The sequence below is a fragment of the Metopolophium dirhodum genome, chromosome 1 (assembly GCF_019925205.1).
Source record: "Metopolophium dirhodum isolate CAU chromosome 1, ASM1992520v1, whole genome shotgun sequence".
In the NCBI taxonomy this organism is placed as follows: Eukaryota; Metazoa; Arthropoda; class Insecta; order Hemiptera; family Aphididae; genus Metopolophium; species Metopolophium dirhodum.
This window is the reverse complement of record NC_083560.1, coordinates 94,533,058-94,554,659: the sequence shown is the minus strand read 5'-3', so window position 1 is coordinate 94,554,659 and position 21,602 is coordinate 94,533,058. Positions and strand designations below refer to the sequence as shown.

The 21,602-nt window shown below is 32.9% G+C and overlaps 5 protein-coding genes across 5 annotated transcripts; 3 read left to right on the top strand and 2 right to left on the bottom strand.

Moving 5' to 3' along the window:
- The first annotated feature begins 6,409 nt into the window (after positions 1 to 6,409).
- LOC132946567 (uncharacterized) lies at positions 6,410 to 11,522 on the top strand. Its single transcript, XM_061016616.1, has 10 exons — positions 6,410 to 6,449; positions 6,641 to 6,700; positions 6,758 to 6,823; positions 6,877 to 6,933; positions 6,991 to 7,056; positions 7,115 to 7,177; positions 7,233 to 7,307; positions 7,370 to 9,866; positions 9,912 to 10,786; positions 11,509 to 11,522. Exons 1-10 carry the CDS (start codon positions 6,410 to 6,412, stop codon positions 11,520 to 11,522), a joined length of 3,813 nt encoding a protein of 1,270 aa, XP_060872599.1.
- A 3,160-nt stretch (positions 11,523 to 14,682) lies between these two features.
- Positions 14,683 to 15,578, top strand: LOC132946555 (uncharacterized). The gene is made up of 3 exons (XM_061016608.1): positions 14,683 to 14,863; positions 14,917 to 15,237; positions 15,334 to 15,578. The coding sequence occupies exons 1-3, from the start codon at positions 14,773 to 14,775 to the stop codon at positions 15,576 to 15,578; spliced, it is 657 nt and encodes a 218-aa protein (XP_060872591.1). The 5' UTR covers positions 14,683 to 14,772.
- Positions 15,579 to 16,770: 1,192 nt separating this feature from the next.
- Positions 16,771 to 17,516, top strand: LOC132946545 (uncharacterized). The gene is made up of 2 exons (XM_061016598.1): positions 16,771 to 17,409; positions 17,481 to 17,516. The coding sequence occupies exons 1-2, from the start codon at positions 16,771 to 16,773 to the stop codon at positions 17,514 to 17,516; spliced, it is 675 nt and encodes a 224-aa protein (XP_060872581.1).
- A 699-nt stretch (positions 17,517 to 18,215) lies between these two features.
- On the bottom strand, positions 18,216 to 18,967 carry LOC132936359 (uncharacterized). Its single transcript, XM_061003078.1, has 2 exons — positions 18,357 to 18,967; positions 18,216 to 18,299 (listed from the first exon to the last, which is right to left on the bottom strand). Exons 1-2 carry the CDS (start codon positions 18,960 to 18,962, stop codon positions 18,216 to 18,218), a joined length of 690 nt encoding a protein of 229 aa, XP_060859061.1. The 5' UTR covers positions 18,963 to 18,967.
- Positions 18,968 to 19,045: 78 nt separating this feature from the next.
- LOC132936358 (uncharacterized) lies at positions 19,046 to 20,685 on the bottom strand. Its single transcript, XM_061003077.1, has 4 exons — positions 19,680 to 20,685; positions 19,531 to 19,623; positions 19,417 to 19,473; positions 19,046 to 19,354 (listed from the first exon to the last, which is right to left on the bottom strand). The coding sequence occupies exons 1-4, from the start codon at positions 20,364 to 20,366 to the stop codon at positions 19,262 to 19,264; spliced, it is 930 nt and encodes a 309-aa protein (XP_060859060.1). The 5' UTR covers positions 20,367 to 20,685; the 3' UTR covers positions 19,046 to 19,261.
- Between the last annotated feature and the right edge of the window lie 917 nt (positions 20,686 to 21,602).

Here is a 21,602-nt window from a genome sequence, read left to right as displayed (position 1 = left end):
CTAAATAACAATAAACGCAAAAGTCGAATAACGTTTAAATTCCAAATAACGATCAACGCAAACATTTTGTAACGTTTTAATTGTGAATAGCATAAAATGGAATTTTTTTTTGAAATGCAAGCCCTAAATTTGAAGCATATTATCAATTTAATATTTTTGAAATTTGATTTAATTTTTAACCGAGTAATGTTATGCTAAAATACTGTCTATTTTTGCTGTACTAATTTTCCTACTAGACCTGGAGACCGCATCAATTTTAAATAAGCGTTTTTTAACTTTCTATGGTTATCTCAATTTGTAAGGCTAACTCCATTAAATACTAATTTTTTTTTATTATTATTTAAATTAATATCAGAAAAATGACAGATCCTCGCTGAGAGAAAATTGTGGGGAGCTCACTGAGCCCAGGAAAATTGTTCTTAAATTATTATTTTATAAGCAATTACTATTTATATTTTATTTACATTTTAATTTTAAAAATAGATCTAATTTTATCGTGTCCTTTTTACGTTTATCGTTCAATTAAATAAATCATCAATAATGTTTAAAATTAATATATACCTATATTATTAACGGTTTTATAGGATATTTGTTTATTTTAATAACGGTTTATGGTTTTGACTAAAAATGTTGTTTTTAAATTCATCGGTTTTATTTCCAGGAATTGGTAAAAAGTGGTATTGGCTAGTGGCCTATCGCTAATAATAATTACACAATATTAATTATTCATATGACATTTAACAGACTATGCGCTAGGTACTTATTATTTCAACGAAATGAGAACGTTATAACATAACATAATATTATCTGCTGTATCTAAAGCTTCATATTTTTCTGTTTTGGATAACTTAATCGCAATAACAATTTTAACTATATTATTATTTTAAGGTGTTTATAAAATATGGTAAATCATTCGTACAATAATTCGTAAGCTTAGTTGTCAAATGTTGTTTTTCCGTTTGTTTTTTTTAGAATTCATTTCTATTACATAAACAATTCAAAATTACGGTTTATTTCATTTTTTTACATTTCTACAATATATTATTATGTAAGTACGTTTGCAAGAAATGTGAAAAAACCACAAATTTGTTTCATAAACGGTGTATGTATATTGTGATGGCCTTAAGCCCTCAACAAAGCGTTTACATACATTTGATTATAACAAAATAAATCATAGATACATCGACCTCGCTTTACTATAACCGAAACACGAGTTTCAGCGTGAATGGTGATTTGAATAGGTACACTATTATTATTATATACACCGTATCTATATATAATACTTATTTTGAAATTTGTTTTTCATATTTAAATCAAACTTTATACTCGAATTTCAAATTTCCATAAATTTAATTTACTACAAATACAACCTACATTTTGTATGTGCACTTTTTATTTTAAATGTTTATGGTCGTATTCCGAGGTATTTTAGAACAGAAACGTACATTTTACAGTGGTTTAAATTTGAATTAAAATTATTTGAAACAAAAACTATATAACACATTAAAAAACTTTTATTTGATTCAATGTATTATACACACACGAATGGTCAACACATTTTTAAAATTGTATTTAAATGCTAATTACAAAATACATTTGATTTTAATGAGTAAATAAAAAATACAAAATAAAAGATAACAATTAATACATTTTTTAAATAAATAAACATAATATAAAATAAATATGAATATGATAAAATATAGATTATAATGTTATTAAAACGCAAGTATAACGGTCGTTTGAATACACTTACTGTTGCCCTTTTCAAAGAACAAATAATTCAAATTTATGGTCTGCAACTTTCGACCTTGTCAAAATATGAATGATCTTATATTGAAGCGTTTTAAAAGTGTCCATACTAATAGGTTTTGGTATGGTTGGGTAAAAAATTAAAGGTATTTGGTTTATACTTATATTATATTATTATTTGATATTAAAACTATAGGTACCTAACTCACTTTACTTTACACAGAGTAAACATAGTATACAAATAGTACACACAAAATACACCAGAAAATACTCAGTAAATACTGAATGCAAAATACAATTATTGCATTTTAAATACGTAATTCAGATGTCCATTCCTGCCAAAGAGTTTAGAAGAACCTTTTAAAATTAGATTTTAAATTCTAAGCCGATGAATGTATTGATTTTACAATGATGTGTGTTTTATTTTTGTTTCTGGAAATTCTATTAAAAAAATGCGCTGATTATCGACTTTGATGGAGTTTTTTGTTAGCAAATTGTATCTAGTTGATACTGTTAGGAAGGTTGAAATTGAAAATTCTGAGTCATTTTTAAAATATTCGGGTAAACGAACATTTATTAAAATGTTAGACGGTTTTTGCTTGGATCGTTTTCAATTTATTTTAGTTATTTTTTCAATAAGTGTCGAAAAGAAATTAAGAGTAAAATGGCTTAAAAATTGAATATAAGATTCTTCGGAAATTATTTAAATTTTGAAAATTGAAAATTTAAACATTTTAATAAAACTGAAGTGAAAAGGTAATTTGAAGATGTAAGAAAATTTACTTTCAAGTAAATTCCATGACGTTTTCAAATTTGTTTTCAAAAATCTAACGGGATAAATAGGTTCAATAATACAAATTTCAAAAGATACTTTTAGACAAGAAATAACAAAGTAATTATTATTGGTGTAGTGCGTTATTAACATGTGCGTGAACGTGCGAGAGTGCTTCACTATTTACTTCACACACATTAATGATCAATTAGTACTTACTACACACAATTTTACGTAACTTGCAAGCACATAGAAAATTGCCCATATTGAGCCATCATAAACGATCAATATCGAATACCTACCCTTACTTAAGTAGGTACTTTGAATTTCTAAAATGTTAAAATTACCACAGCAGACTGCACACTGTTTTCGACCTCACGAATAAAATTAAAAAAATTGCGTTTGAATTTATTAAGTATAGCGGTGTATATCAGTTCTTGAATAAATATTGTTTTTAATGATATTACACAATATTATAAACAGTGTAAAAAATATTATTAGTTTATTACGACATATTGACAAATCCGAAGTACTCGTGTTCTATACATATAGTTCCAAAAAATATTTTTTTTCATAGTAATAGAAGGTACCAATTAATTTGACACCAAATTTAAAATTTTAGTAACATACCTTTATGGTAGGTACAAGAAGATACATTAAATTTAAATATACATTGGTTCTCTTTTCAAAAGCGGAGCTTGTGCTGAAAAGAGCTAGAGACTTTGCGGTACAGTTGTATTGTTTAATACTCATTTTGAGCTGTTTACAGACATTTTCAATATTTTTAGTTTTCTTTTTCAATTAATGTCGATAAAATGTTATTCGTTGAATCAAAAATCTTGAAAATTGATAGCAATACTCCTGATATATTGTTACAACAGTAGTTAAACAATTATTAAAAATACATATGCACGTTTTTTTTTTTATCAGTCTTCAAACTTGTTCATAAAATTTACAAATTATTTAGTTTTTAAAAATGTATAAGATGCTCAACTTGTATAACTAAGGATTAAAAATTTAAAACAAGGTCCCACGTACGTAGTTAATTATGTAATCAAAAATATAAAAATAAAAACACAGATTTTTTATAGTTATTTTAAGTTCAAATTTGGACGAAATTAAACATTAAATAACCAAGAATAATGTATTTTGTTATTTTGTTATAATTTAAAAATTTGAGGGTACTTGAAACTTCTCAGGTTTATTATTATATACAAATATTGAAATATGATAATATTATGCAAATAAATAAATAATATTAATCCAACTTCCTGTCTACAGTAATAATAATAGCAATATAAAACAGGCATATAATATATTAAAATCTCCAAGGTTAATAAACCGTCTCCACTTAGACTCGCTTTTATAAGCGATAACAGCTTTTATAATGGTATTATATCATTGAATTGAAATTTAACACCAACCACTATAGTAACCTACTTGTAACCTACTGTACAGCAGAGCGACATCCACTAGATTCTGAGCGGATCGATAAAAACAAAAGAAAAATTAAGGAAAAACGAGAATTTTTATGCAAAATCGGTTTTTGATAAAATCGATTATTGTTTTTGGCGTAGGTAACTCTAAAACGAATGACCGTAGATACATAAAATTTTCACTGAATGTTTAAATTAGCATTGAATATACCTACACCATAACATTTTCAAAATTTTTTTAGTTTTTTTTTTTGTAAGTAACAATACAATTTTATTCGTTGAGTTAAAAAGCTTGAAAATATATACAAGGCTCCTAATATATTGTTACAATGACAGTTGAAACATATTAAAAATACATAGGCACAATTTTTATTTTATAAGCATATATAAGTTCGAATTTCAACAACGTTTATCAAATTTAAAATTTAACAATTATTTTCTAGTTTAAAATGTATAAAATGGCAACTTTTATAGTTAAGGATTGAAAATTTAAAACAAGGTTCCAACCGAAGTAAAAATTATCAGCACATCACTTAATTTACTGGAATTTCTTTTAATCTCGGCAGTGTGCGTGTTTAACAATACACAACATTCGCCCACCCCTTCTCCCATCCCTCCATTTACGTCATATATTATAGTGTGGCTAGTGCAGAATGCCTTTTAGCGTGTTTTAATTTTAATCTTTAGCGTCGTACATACACTATACCTATACAATATAATATTTCCGTGTTATATACCTACCTAACGCCACGTCTGCATTGTTTCGCTTCTACACACGAAATCAATAACACGATATTATTACTCAACAATATAATATTAATGTACACTATTATTACACCGCACTGTGGTGGTGTAGGGACGCGCATACAAACAAAATGGGTTCGCATCCTTCATCAATACGTGTAGTAGTTATGATCGTATACATAGTATTATTGTTAGTTGGGGTGTATACAATATAATACGATGACGAGATGAAAACCGAAGCCAAGCGCGATTGTAAACGATCCTATTTCAAGTGCGGTATAAATAAGGGCGCGTGGTGGCTGCTTCTATGGAATAACATTTTCCGGAGGCTACGCCGTGCTACTGGGAAAATGTTCAAAATAAATATGTTTATAATATTATTACGGTCTACATGATTATAATCCGTGGGTCCGTGAGTAGTAAGTGGGTCCATAGAGGCGACACTCCACTCCACACAAACTCCACCGCCACACATACTCCACCCGTACCGACCGTCACTCCACCCAAACCACCGCCACCGCCACTCCACCCGGACCGACCACCACTCCACCCGGACCGACCACCACCACTCCACCGTCACACACACTCCACCCGGACCGACCGCCACCACCACCACTCCACCGTCACACACACACCACCAGGACCGACCACCACCACCCCACCTGGCAGTTCACCACTCCACCCCGGCAGACCGTCACTCCACCCGGCAGACCGTCACTCCACCCGGCAGACCGCCACCACCGCCACTCCACCCGGACCGACCCCACTCCACCCCCGCCATACCACACAGCACAACCCTATCACGCGTTATCACAATACAATTAATATGTGTACGTCAGAAAGTAATTATTTAAAAAATATTCTTGTATAATGTTCGGCTGTCCACCCCCCCCACTACCCCGGCAGACCATCACCGCCACTCCACCCATGCCGACACCACTCCACCCCGGCAGACCACACAGCACAACCCTATCCTGCGTTATCACAATACAATTATACAATTAATCTATTAATATGTGTACGTCAGAAAGTAATTATTTAAAAAATATTCGTGTATAATGTTGTACGTATATGATAATATAACGCAAAAATTTGTCCACCGACTGTTTACCTGCAAGGTCGCCGCTAAATGACCACTCCTTTCAGTCTTCACCCTGTTTTTGTATAATGTTTAATATAACGTAAACACACACATACTTTTGTCCGACGACTGTACCCTAACCTACAAGATCACCGCTGAATGACTATTGTTAAACCAAACATTTTAACACACAAGCGTATAACGTGTTACAGTCGTACTGACCTACATAATATTGTTCGTCTTAAAAAATGATCGCTTTAGACAAGTGAGTAGAATCGGTAAACACCCTGAGTCTTTTGTAATACTCAGTGCAGACCAAGGACGATACGGTCATTTGATTACATGTGTCAACCCCTACCAGGGATGTTTACCCCTTCCAGGGTAAAAGAGTCTTTTTTATAATAATAATCACCAAAGACCCAGGACAAGTCAGTCTGTCAACTTGTACACTACCATTCAGACGTTATATTTTTAAAAATGTTTAAATGCAACGAGTGTTTATCCGTTTTCTCTCGGAAAGATAATTTAACTAGGCATTTAAAGAGTCATATAAAAAAAAAATTCAAATGTTCGGTTTGTGGTGTTTTATTTGTTCGAAATGACAGTCTTAAAAGACACACGAAAAATATGCATGGTAATCTACGAAAACATATGAAAAAAGATCACGGTAAGTACATGGTTATAACTTAAAAATATTTTGTACCCCATCGATCATTTTTAAGGAGTTGTGTTTAGGCAATACGTAGTTATTCAACCTGTATCATTTTTAAGGAGCTTAGAAAAATATTTGTAAACATTTACGTAGTAGTGTTCGGGGTGTATATTTTCTTTTTATTAATATTATTATTATTTTGCTAGATGATAATATAACGTTTGAAGACGATGAATTGTGCACTAATGTCGAAAATAATGAAACAAGTACGAAAAATTATCTATACTTAGTGTCAAATATGATTATAATTATTATTTTCCCAGATACAACGTTTCGAGACGACGAATATTGCGCTAAAGTGATGGATACGTTCGAAAATAATGAAACAAGTATGAAATGTACCTATATTTAGTGTAAAATATTAATATTATTATTTTCCTAGATGATATAATGTTTGAAGACGACGAATTGTGCACTAATGTCGAAAATAATGAAACAAGTACGAAAAATTATCTATACTTAGTGTTAAATATGATTATAATTATTATTTTCCTAGATACAACGTTTCGAGACGACGAATATTGCGCTAAAGTGATGGATAAGTTCGAAAATAATGAAACAAGTATGAAAATCACCTATATGTAGTGTCAAAAATTATTTTATTTTATTTTTTTTATTAGATGATATTATAATGTTTGAAGACGACGAATATTGCACTAAAGTGTTGGATAATTTCGAAAAAAGTATGATAAACTATTTATATTTATATTTATATATCAACATATTTTTTTTCTATAGGTAAGCATAAGAATATGATTGAAGTAGCCCCCGATATTTTCGTTGAGAATATACCAGCTGGACCTTCTAATCAAAGTATTTATTTAGTATTTTTATATTAGTGTATATTTTTATATGAGTGCATATTTTTTTTTTAGGTAAACGTATACACATAGACACACCGCTCGGAGCAAAAAAAGCAAAACTAGCATACAACGTTGAAACGCTCATCTTAGAGTCTGACTTGTTGAAAATTAACAATAAGAAAACTAAATTTATAAAAAAGTATAATGCTTATATGATTGATTATAATATCACATTAAAACCTATGTCGGGGGATTTAGATATAGTTAGTTTAAATACGTTATTGGAGGAAGGATTACAAAATATGATTGAAAATATTAAAAAAATTACAAATTTCACTGATGGTGACATCGTTAATATGCACGCCAACAATCCGAAGTTTTTTACACCAATATCCACTGGCAATATGACGTGTAATGTGTCAGGAGAAAAAATTTTAAATAAAATCAGTGATATATTAACGTCGGATCAATCAGTGAACATCAACGATACGGTGTTCGGTTTTCAAGTTATCATAATGCCTAAAGGTGGAAAACCTAAACCAACCTGGGAGTACTTGGACCTATTTAGCAAAAACAAAAGATGTATAGCACAAATTAAAAATCAGGATGAACTATGTTGCCCCCGTGCTATTATAGTGGGACTATCTTACAAGACCTCGGTTATATTAGGACACAAATTAAACAAATACCAAATCAAAAACCTGCGACTTGGTAAATACGATATTCAAACACGTTTGACAAAAGAACTATGCCAGCAATTAGAAATAAATGACAGCAGGCCGTTTACGTATCGTGACATATCAAAGGTTGAAAAACTACTCAAAATTCAAGTTAAAGTCGTAAACGCAGATAATTGTTGTGAAATCGACTACACAGGAACTGAAAATAGATATAAAGTTTACCTTTTGAAAAAAAATGATCATTTTCATTGTATTTTTTCTATGTCAGCGTTCAAAGAACGTGTATACTACTGCGAGTTATGCGATACGGGGTATAACAATAAAAAGAAGCACGCCTGTAAAAATGGACCTGGGCAAAAGTGTAGGCTGTGTAACGAAAAATATCACATACAAAACTTTACATGTAAAAAAATTTTTTGTCACGAGTGTAACCGTTATTGTGTTAATAATGAGTGTTTAAGAAAACATAAAAACGTTTGTGATAAAGAATATAAATGTAACGGTTGTAATTTTGTCGTACAGAGGAATGACCGCACGCACATCAGTGTTTGCGGTTATGGACAATGTCATAATTGCAAGCAAGAAAACATTCGAATTAGTGACCATAAATGTTATATGCAACGGAGAACCGGTAAAGGAGGATATTGTGTAGAATCATGTATCTGTAACGAAAAATCAACAGAAAAACAGAAAAACTGTACGTTTTCGACAAATTATGTATTTTTTGACTATGAAGCTCAGCAAAATACCGGTACGCACATACCAAATATGGTTATTGCTCACGATTTTGAAGGCCGAAAATATGTATTTTCTACAGACGACGCTGGTTCGGCCAATGATAAATTTTGTAAATGGGCGCTGAGCAAAGTAATGAAAGGAACAACTTACATAGCACATAATTCGAAAGCGTACGACACCTATTTCATTATACAGTACATTTTAAAAAATATGCCGACCGTCAAGTACGAAGTAATTCGTAACGGGACCAAAATTATGATGCTCGAAATAAAATATGGGGGCTTAAACATTAAATTCATAGATAGTCATAATTTTATACAGTCAAAATTATCTGAATTTCCGAAAACGTTTGGACTTAAAGAAGCAAAAAAAGGGTACTTTCCACATTTTTTTAATACGCCGGAAAATCAAAGATATGTAGGACCTTTGCCGGACAAAACGCATTACGGTTATAATTCTATGACGACAAAACACCGTGCAGCATTTATAAATTGGCACGACGAATTGATAAATAAGAATTATGTATTCGATTTCCAATTGGAGTTGGAAGAATATTGCAATTCGGATGTCGACATATTACGAAGAGGGTGTTTGGAGCTGAGAAAACAATTTTTGGACGTGTGTAATATTGATCCTTTTAAATATATAACGATCGCTAGTGTTTGTATGGCCATTTATCGACAGAGCGACTTGTCCGGTGGTACTATAGCAGTCGTTCAAAATGTTAAAAAAGACAATTTTTCAGACGATTCGATAAAGTGGCTGAAAAGCAAAATATTGAACGAAAATAAAAATATAAAACACGCGTTAAACGGTGGAGAAGTTACTATATGCGGTGCTAGAGTAGACGGTTACGACGAGACAGAGAAAAAAGTATACCAATATCATGGCTGTTTCTGGCACGGTTGTCCGGAGTGTTTTAATCCTAACGATATTAACCCCGTTAATAATAACACTATGACTGATTTATACAATGATACGATAAGACGGACAATTAATTTGAAACAAAAAGGGTACCAAGTTGAAGAGATGTGGAGTTGTAAATGGAAAAAGCACAAAAATTACAAACAAATGTTGCAGTATCAAAATGATGTAATTGAACCACTAAACCCCAGAGACGCATTTTTCGGAGGAAGGACCAATGCCACAAAGTTAATGGTTAAAAATAAAAAAATTAAATACATTGATGTGTGTAGTTTATACCCAACAGTAATGTACTATGACAATTACCCCGTAGGTCATCCTAAACAATTTTTTAATCCATCAATAAAAAAATACTCGGAATCAAATTGGTATGGTTTCATCAAATGCAAAATACTACCGCCGACCGATTTATATCATCCCGTACTTCCGGTTAAAACTAATAAATTAATATTTACACTTTGTAAACAATGCCAGCTAGATAAAATTAGACAATGTACACACAACGATGAGCAGAAAGCACTTATAGGAACTTGGACAACGGACGAAGTACAAAAAGCTTTAGAAAAAGGATATAAAATCATGAAAATTTATGAAGTGCAACATTTTGAAAAAAAATCCAACACATTATTTAAGGAGTATATTAAGCGATTTTTAAAAATTAAGTTAGAAACAAGCTCGTGGAAAAATGACTATCGGACGGTTAATGATTATATTTCAGCAGTAAAAAATGCAGTAGGAATCGATATGGACATTGAAAATATAAAAGAAAATCCTGGATTAAGAGCACTTGCTAAAATATGTCTAAATTCGTTTTGGGGTAAGTTTGGACAAAGGCCTAATCAGACGAAAACCGAAATAATATCAAAACCGGACAGGTGGTACCAAGTATTGCTGGACAGTAAATTGGAAACTGAAAACATAGTTTTTTTGACTGACGATTTAGTGGAAGTGTCGTATAAAAAAATTAACGAATACGTCGGGCACGAATATAATACTAATATATACGTAGCTGCATTCACAACATCGAATGCTAGATTAAGATTATATACCATGTTAGATAATCTCGGCGAGAAAGTCGTATATTACGATACAGATAGTGTGTTTTATATTTACGATGATGTCGAAGTGAAGACGGGGTGTATGCTAGGTGAGTGGACGGATGAATTAGGACCAGGTATACATATAACCGACTGGGTATCTACAGGCCCTAAAAGTATAGCGCACACTGATATTGAAAATCGAACAACGACAAAAATAAAAGGATTCACTCTTAGTTTCGAAAATATTCAAAAATTAAATATGGACAGTATGAAAAAAATAATGAACGATGAAATAAGGGACATAAAACTGCGATTTCAACAAATAATACGAAATTCAAAAACTAAGGAATTAGCGACAATAATAACAGCAAAGACGTTTAAAATGGAATACGATAAACGTATGGTTATGTATTCGGCCGGTGACGTAATAGAAACGTTACCATGGGGGTACTTGTAAAACTAAATATTATTGTATATATCTGTGATTTTTTTTAAATTATACCTTATAAATAAACCAATGTTTAAATATTATTGTATATATCTGTGATTTTTTAAATTATACCTTATAAATAAACCAATGTTTAAATATTATTGTATATATCTGTGATTTTTTTTAAATTATACCTTATAAATAAACCAATGTTTAAATATTATTGTATATAGCTGTGATTTTTTTTAAATTATACCTTATAAATAAACCAATGTTTAAATATTATTGTATATATCTGTGATTTTTTAAATTATACCTTATAAATTAACCAATGTTCAAATATTATTGTATATATTATCTGTGATTTTTTTTTTTTAAATTAAACCTTCTTAAACATAGGAAAAAATAAATAAACCAATGTTCAAATATTATTATTGTTTATTAAATAAAAAAAATATTGTTATAATCTTAAACATTATCAAGATACCATTTTTTTAATGCAAATACTTTATACGATGTACATTGTTTTGGACTAAACTCCATATGAAAAATACAACATGGTAGTGTTTCTTCGTTCAATTCACGAAGCCGAGGACAATTTTCCCAGTTTTCCATGTCAAAGACGGTGGCGTGCGGCATAAACTCGTTGATAATCCGTTGTTTGTGCAAACCTTTGACGTAAATTCTACTGAATTTGAACGAATCAAATATTTTTTGTATCTCTGTATACTCCACATCTCCGTATTCCAATGATAAACCGTGATACAAACGTTGTAACCAACTGTTTACACTCCTACTTTTTGCGTCTTGTGTCAAAGAAGTGTGTTTAAAGATCCAGTGTTGAGTTGCGAAAGTTTCCGTGTCTAAAATAGACATCTCTTTAATCACGTATTTGATGTGGACTCCGCGAAGACAATGAATATCCAAAATGGCCGAAGACATTATAGTTTGTTTATAATATCGACAGCCTTGATTATTTTTTTCAACTGTTCTGTGATATCTTGTAATGGTTTTTCAAGTTTACTTACACGCTCAGCTATATCTGAACACGTTATTTGTAACGTTTCCGTTTGTTCTTCTTGTATTTGAATGGATTTTTGATTTTCTTCGAGTAAACGCTCAAATTTAACCAATTTGGACGAATACGATTTGAGCGAATGTTCAAGATTTGAAATAAATTTTTTTGTTTCACTATCCCGAGAACTACCAAACACGTTCATGTCTGTAGAGCGACTGAAATTATTTTTTAACATCACGGGTATAAATCCAGCTATTGTGCGTATTGTCAAAGCCCACCCATTTTACCAATATCTGTTTCCCCTTCCTACGAATTATTTTCTCTATTAAAAAATCGTTTGGATAATTTGTTTTTAATATTTCTTCAGAGTAAAAACAACCAGCGATCGGTTTTCCATTATAATCTTGTAATTGATATGTAACGGGTAACGTTTTATTAATTTTTATAATTTTAAATATTTCCGTGGACCAGTTCGGTAAATATCCTTTTGTAAATACGCCTTTATATGTACTAACGCGAACATAATCGCCAACGTTGAATTTAATTTTTACGTTAATAATTTTGCGCTGTTTTAATTCCACTGATGAAGGATTTGCATCGGCCTGTATTGGTGTCATAGATATTGTTCTGTGTTTTGAATTATTGTATTCATCAACCAACTTTGGTAAAATAGAAACCCATTCGTGTGAGCCTCGTGCAGTGAATTCCCTATACATTTTTCCCTTAAGAGTTTTGTTGAAGCGTTCTACGATACACCCTTTCGTTGTACTATACGTAGAATATTTGTGTATATTATGTTTCTCCATCAACGCATCGAATGTTGCATTGTAAAATTCTTTGCCGTTATCTACCTGTAATAGTTTTGGTGAGCGCTTGAGTAGTATTTTTGACATTGCATTTGAAACTTCTTTAGCCGATTTACACTTTAAAGGTTTAGAAAATGCTAGCTTCGTGTAACAATCTATGACCGTTAGAAAATATTTATAACCTTTATTTATTTTTGAATATGGTATCATTTCAACCAAATCGGCCTGCCATAGATCGTTTTTACCATACACATTAACTCTTCGCCTCGTATAATTTTTTCTGGCCGGTTTGTGTAGTTCGATTGCTATATCGCGTTTAGACATTTGGAATACGTTTTATTAAGCCTGCTTCAAGCAATTCTTCGTAAATTGAAAGTATTTCGTTGGAAACGCCTGTATTACCAGCAGTTTGAGAGGCCAAAAGTAACCGTAAGCGACTAACCAACTCGTTAGGGTCGTTCCAATAAACTAAATTATGCTTTTGCAGTTTTACAGATATACCACTACCGGATGCGAACAATGGCTTGATTATATCAGTGAATTTATTTCCACCTTTTTTAATTTTTTTCTCGTCTAATGTTAAATGTGCTGATGTTTGAATTAATATAGTTTTATATGTGTTCAAATCGTCTGCGGTGTATGATTTCGGGATTTTCGAAAATATCAAACTGCTAAGACCTCGCGTTAGCGGGTATGAAGTATCTTCGATAGTCAACGTCTTGTCAGTAAGTTTAATTTCTTTTTTACCTAAATGTATAGCACCGCTTGATTGTGCTTTAGGCCCATACTTATTGTCTCTATTGGAAGAATCTAAAAAGTCTAATAAAATTTCAGAATCTAAAGTGTCTCCTGTTTCGTTTATAGTTTTTGAATCGAGTTCTGCGATTTGAGGTTGAAATGTTGGTGGTTTATTTCGCTTAATTTCTTTCAATGGTTCGATAATCGGGTATAATGTTTCTGATACCAATGAATGAATATCGGCTTTACCGTGTTTTAATGCTGTATACTTGCGTTTAATGTTTTCTTTGGCTTTAATCAATTCTCCGAGTACTTCACCATTACCAGCCATGTTTGCAAATGACGAAGTTTTATAAAAACGTTGGTTTATATAACGACAAATGTGTCGAACCCGTGACGATATCGACCGTCGTCGCGTTCGCAGTCTTTATTAATTACGATAAACTCAAATCTCCCTTTACGCCAACATGTCGTACAAAAGTCTTTAAACTCAGTATACGTCATATCGCCAGAGCAATGCTCCATGTAAACATGTTTTAAATTAGTTTCATCTTGTTTAAATAATACAATAAAATTAGCGTTGTCACGCAAAAGTTGTTTAGGTACTTTTGAATAGCTCTGAGCCAGGTAGCAAATATCCACTAAATTATGTCGACCTCTGGAAAAGTATGTTCTAGCGATTTTTTGGTTTTCTGAAATAATATCGTCGAAAATAAACACAGAGTTTGGTAAGGCTTTCTCGGGTTCAATAACTTGTTCGTTTTCGTAGAACGTAAATAATTGTACTCCATCAATTCCTGATAAAATATCACTCAACATTTTATATTTCGGTTGATCCAATGTTTTAGAATATATGTAAACGTTATGAAATCTTATTCCGTTTATATTGGTTAGTAAAGCGAAAATTAAATTGGTTTTTCCGCAGCCAGAAGGACCGACAATAAGCGCTCGTATCGTATTGGGGAGAAGCGTTCCATGTCTATAGTTCTGAATCGATGTAGGTGGGTCCACGTTTTCAACTGCAAGTTTTAGTTTTTGTTCAATTAATTTCATTTTTATATATAAATATCTTTGTTGCAATGAGAATGTAATCAGTACACAATGTCACTCGTACGAAGAAACAACAAGAATAAGGGAGGAGGCCTCATCAACACGCTTATAAACAAATTACCACTCGAGATTCACGTGCCCGGTAAGTGTTGGTGATTATTTTAAATTCATTTAAACTATGATGTATCTGTGTAGGTTATCAATATTGTGGACCGGGAACAAATTTGAAAAAACGTTTAGCTCACGGAGATAAAGGAATCAACCCCTTGGACTCGGCGTGTAGAGATCACGATATTGCGTACGATCGTAGTAACTCTATCACAGATCGTAACGAGGCCGACTATATATTAGAGCAGCGAGCCTGGGATAGGTTCAAGGCAAAAGATTCTAGTCTAAAAGAAAAAGCAGTGGCTTGGGGCGTGACAACAGCCATGAAAGCAAAACGTAAAATCGGAGCTGGATGTGGGTTTAAAGCGGGCGTCAAAGCAGTTAAAAACGCTATAAAGAAAAATATAGGTGAAAAAAACCTGATGAAATTAAGTAAAAAATGTGTAGCCGTCGCACGAAAAACATTCAAAAATAAAAAGACAAAAGTTCCTAGAATAATAACAGTTCCGAAAAAAGGCGGCGTGTTGCCACTTATTCCGATTTTTGCTGGTTTATCGGCCTTGGGAGCTCTAACTGGCGGCGTTTCCAACGTAGTTAAGCTGGCCAATGAATTTAAAAGAAACACACCGACGCATTTGGGCGGTGGGTTATATCTCGCTCCGTATAAGGGCAACTCGTACAAAATCGGTTCGGGTCTATATCTCGCCCCATATAAAAGAGGTGGAGGCAAAAAAGCGAAAAAAAACTAATATCTACGTTACCCAGAAGAGCACTGTACGATTACGAACTTATAAAAATAGCCCGCTTAATGAAAATACCTCATTTCATCGGCGTGTTTACTAGAGACAGGTTATCTGAACGTCCCAAACGAATAGAATCAGCGATTGTTAACTTGGATTCGGAAAGCGGTACAGGCACTCACTGGGTAGCGTATAAAAAAATCGGAAATCAAGTCTATTATTACGACAGTTTTGGAAATTTACAACCTCCATTAGAAGTACAAAAATATTTTCACGGCTGTGACATTAATTTCAATTATAACAGAGATCAGAAATATAATACTACAAACTGCGGACACTTGTGTTTAAAATTCTTATCATGTACACGTTGACGTTAAACGGGAACTCGAGCGAATTGTCATGCGATATTTTTCCACCACTAGAAGTAGAAAACACAGCACAAATATGTCTTTTGAGCTTACAGACAAATAATTCGATACCAAACATCGAACCCGGTTGCAATACTATCGGTTTCCGAAATATCATCGGTCAAAATGATTACGTTATCATACCTACGGGGTCGTATGAGTTTGATAATTTAGAGTCTTTTATACAAAAAAATGTGCCCGAATATGTCGATTGGTTTGAATTAAAAGCAAACAATACCACATTAAAGTGTACGCTCTCGTGTAGTCATGATGTGGACTTGGGCGTCGAGAATAGCATAGCGAAATTGTTGGGTTTCGGAAATGTTGTATACACCACGGGTCTTAATCATGAATCTGAAAGTACGGTCAAAATAATGAAAATCAATAGTATAAAAGTAGAGTGCAACTTGATTACTGGTTCATTTTGTGACGGAGCACCGAGCCAGATCATACACGAACTCTATCCATCTGTTCCACCAGGCTATAAAATCGTCGAGGTACCTAGACATCCAGTTTTTTATGGTCTCAACACGACTTCAATATCTAGAGTAAATATCGTATTAAAAGATCAGAACGATTGTCTAATAAATCTACGCGGCGAACCAATTACGATTCGCTTGCAAATAACGCGTGGGTATGGCACTCAAATTTAACATCAATATAAAAAGAGCTACAATCAAAAAACCCCTCAGTATTGTATCTACAGTCAAGAAGTCAACATCCAAACCGAAAAAACCCGAAACCAAACTCACGAAAAATAATTTAAATTTTCTTCGTTCCTTGAAAATTTAATCATGGATGACTCGTATTTAGACGTAGCAGCCGGCTATGTCGACGAGTGTAAAATAACACAAAAGAATTATCATTCGTTCACCCCATATTCAAACATGTCTTTTTCTAATAACGATGAAATTAGGATAAGTGTTTTAAACATGGATTCTTACACTTTTCCATGTGAGAGTTATCTGTACATCGAGGGAAAAATAAATAAACCTACCGATGCTGTTGGAGACGTTAGTTTTTCGAATAATGGATTGGCGTTTTTATTCTCCGAAATGCGATACGAGATAAACGGAGTAGAAGTACAGAAAATAAAATCACCCGGAATTTCGTCTTGTTTGAAAGGTTACTGTTCATATACTCCAAACGACTTGAACGCGCTGGAAAATGCGGCTTGGGGGTCGTCGTTGGGTAGTAACGATAATAATAAAAATTTCATGGCCAACAATGTGTTTACCGGCTGCGTTCCACTGAAACATCTATTTGGATTTTTTGAAGATTACAAAAAAATATTACTTAATTGTAATCAACAATTGATTTTGAATCGCTCGTCAACCGATTTCGACACATTACACGTTACTGATAACTCTGAGAAAAATAAAAAAATTACAGTCGAACTGACTAAGATATTATGGAAGATGCCTATTATCAAAGTTAGTGATAAAGAAAAGTTAAGACTGTTAAAAATAATGGATTCTCGTAAAACGTTATCGTGCGCGTTCAGAACCTGGGATCTCTGCGAATATCCAGTGCTACCTAAAAATACTTCACATTCGTGGACTGTAAAGTCTAGCAATTTACTCGAAAAACCTAGATTTGTATTGATAGGATTTCAAACGGATCGAAAAAATAATATAACACTCGATGCCGGTCGATTTGACCACTGTAGGTTGAAAAATCTTAAGGTATACTTAAATTCTGAAGCGTATCCGTACGAAGATTTCCGAGCAGACTTTCAAAACAAACAAACTTCGATACTGTATAAAGCTTACACAGATTTTCAAAAATCTTACTACGAAAGAGACTACTGCGAGCCGTTATTGTCAAAACATATTTATCAAAACCATGTACCAATCGTCGTTGTCGATCTATCGCATCAAAACGACAATGTGAAGTCGTCAACCGTGGACCTACGTATTGAATTTGAGACTGATATTACCATACCTGAAAAGACTGCAGCCTATTGTCTCATCTTACACGACCAAATTATAACTTATAATCCATTTAATGGTGATGTAAGAAAATTGTAAATAGTTTGTAAAATAAAAATACTTTTTTTTAAATTTCATGTTTTTTCTTTTTATTATATAATAAAATGTCATATTACAATAAAATATTACATTATGTTTTAATACAAAAATAATGATATAATAAAAAAAAAAATAAAAAAAAAAACAATATTGTAAATATAAAGTTTTATAAATTATTGTCAACAATATGAAAATTACATAATAAAATATTATAGATGAAAACTTAATCTGCGGATTGCTTTTGCCCTTTTACGTGCTAGGAATGCCCTCGTCGTCAGCCTGTTGACTTCAGGCTAAAAAAATTTGTTTTCTTTAGTATAAAATAATATGTAAAAATAAAATTGTATTACCTTAGTTTCGATCGAAGAAGATAACCAACCCCTTGCCAATTGTTTGACTGCTTTAATCTTCAAATCTGCTATTAAACAAAGACCAGCGAACGGAAGTTGTTCTTTCAATTCTTGGACATTGATACGGGTCAAATAATCTTCAACATCGTTTATTTTTGTATCTTTGGGTAACGGCATTTCCTTTCCAAGATACATTGCAATTTTACTGGCCTGATTTAATGCAGTAGACCGTGTGTATACATTTTTCATCTGAATAACTTCTTCAATGGCATCACTTAATTGCAAGATCCTTAAAACATTCTCTTTAGTTAATTGCACATCTTGATCCTGTTGCAAACACTTTATTGAGAGAACGTTGTCACCGTTGTATTCTTCTATTGATATCAATTTAAACTCCTCCAACAGTAAATGAGATGGTAGTAAAAAATTTATGTTGTTAAGAGCTATATTTAGAGATTTATATAATTCAACACTCATTTTAACACACTGCAAATTATTTGAGACGCATATAACGCAATTTAACAAAAAATCAGGATCTAATCCTATATTTATAAAAATATTGCTATCAACAAAAAATGTAGTACAATCGATCAGATTATTAGCCATTTTTGTTATGTACGTTCACGACTGTCTCGAAAGAAGTTAGTAATAAGGCACACGCGACTCGTTTGACGGAAGACTCACGACTGTCTTGTGGTGTGATACCGGGGGCGCTAATACCGCTAGTATTAATGGGGTGGGTGTATTTAGATAGGTGAATCTCAAGGTGGTCCCGCCCCTTTTATGGGCGGGAGTAAAAACATATATGATTTAGAGAAAAAAGATTTTTTTATTTTTTAAATATTATACAAACTGTATATCAAAACATATAATGACATAATATGACATAATTATATGATATAATATCAAAACAAATATTGAGAAAAACAACTGTTTTCGTCTGCTATATTGTCGGCTTCTATTGGTGTCATCGCTGAATCATATGTCTCGAAAAAATCCTAAAAAAAAATTAATACAATTATATTCAAGGTTTCAAATGATTATAATATACTTTCTTTACTTTTAAATTTTTTGTTTCGTCTCTGGCGGGGGCGGGTCCATCGTATTCATCGTTCACCTGATTATAAAGTATATTTATTATTATTATTATTATTATTATTATTTATAAGATTACCGTCTTCTTTGACTGTTTGCTTGGCCGAGACATACAACTCTGAGTAAACGGAGGCGAGAAGAAATCTTCCGGACCGTAATTTTCTTCGACACCCTAATTAAATAGATACTTTAATATAATTAAAATAAATAAAAATCACGCATTCATACTTTTAATGATTTATTAAGTTTCTCCATCCAACCGATTGCTAGTTGGTCAGTTGCAAGCAGTTTTATCTGATTTATAAAACTATATTTGTTCTTCGGTACATGTTTAGATATTAATTCAATTTGAATTCCTTTGATTATTGCTACAAATTCTTCGAATGTCGCGTCTTTTTCAATATTATAATCATTTTTAAAATATTCCGTTATCTGATCAAGTTGTAATAGAATCATTGGCCGTACGACCATCGTTTTTCTGCTTACGGTTTCGAAAATAGTCCACTCCATGTTTTGAATTGCCATTAGTTCTTTCGGACTTAATAAAATTCTACATCCATGTTCAACTTTTGATTCTATCACCAACATACACTCCCCTCTATATATCATAGACGTAAGCAAAACAAATTCGTTCTCCAGAAAAATAAATCTTTTGTATTTTACTGTAGTATCCAGTATATGTGATAGAATATGCCCCATCAATGAATATATACGTTTCAAAAAGTCCACGGAAATGTTTACAAAACGCGACGGAGTAATTATGCGTACAGAGACATTGAACTCATGTGTAGGATCGATGCCGACTTGTAAAAACTTGCGATTTACAAAATCGATTGTGTAGTTGGTACAGTCGATGAGTTCGGCCGGTGGTGCAGGCGCAATATATTTGTATACCCGTTCACTGCTTGAAGCCATTTTTATACACTGTGTTACAACTTGTCACTATGAAAGGAAAACTGCGACTGAAGATTGCGCGTGGTTCAGTCGGGGTTACAGCTATACGGGGTAGGGAGGTTGATGGCGGTGGTGGTCTGCCGAGGTAGTGGGGGGTGGACAGCCGAACATTATACACGAATATTTTTTAAATAATTACTTTCTGACGTACACATATTAATTGTATTGTGATAACGCGTGATAGGGTTGTGCTGTGTGGTATGGCGGGTGGAGTGGTGGTCTGCCTGGGTGGAGTGGTGAACTGCCAGGTGGGGTGGTGGTGGTCGGTCCGGGTGGAGTGTGTGTGACGGTGGAGTGGTGGTGGTGGTCGCCCCCCGGGTGGAGTGGCGGTCGGTCCGGGTGGAGTGGTGGTGGTGGTCTGCCGGGTGGAGTGGCGGTCTGCCGGGGTGGAGTGGTGAACTGCCAGGTGGGGTGGTGTTGGTCGGTCCGGGTGGAGTGTGTGTGACGGTGGAGTGGTGGTGATGGTCGCCACGGGTGGAGTGACGGTCGGTACGGGTGGAGTATGTGTGGCGGTGGAGTTTGTGTGGAGTGGAGTGTCGCCTCTATGGACCCACTTACTACTTCCGTGTATAATAGTATTTATATATACAAATATGTATTGTGTATAAGGCCGATATAACGAAAAACACACAATTCGCAAAGAACACACGAATAGTTCAATGGCGTACCGTGGATTTCAACTAAATGTATTCGTTTACAATTATAATATAAATCAACGAATTTGTGGGGGACTTCGGTTTTAAAAAAATTAATTTCAAACACACAAGTTTTTCATATTATGTCAAAGCTTCACAATTATTATTTATTAGTGTTATACACACAAAAAATAAACCACCTTTTCACACAAAACTTTATCTGTGTCGTAGCGTTTTTATTATTTAGATAACATAAATAAAATTAAAGTTATCAGTTTGAGAACATTAGAATTTTTTTTGTTTTTTTCAATCGACAACTTTGATAATGATGAAAGACAATTTTGTTCTGGGGAATTTCAGAAGAAGACTTAATCCTTTTAAGGGTCAAACATGATCGTTCTGCTGACGCACTAGTAACAAGAATAGTTAGTATTAATGAAATTAATTTAGTTACTTGTAGTAAGTTTTTGTCTAAATTTGTTGTTTTTAAATAAATTAAAAGAAGGTGAACTTTAGGTTTTTAAAATTCTTCCGTCGAGTAGAGAATCGAAAATTCGCTTCT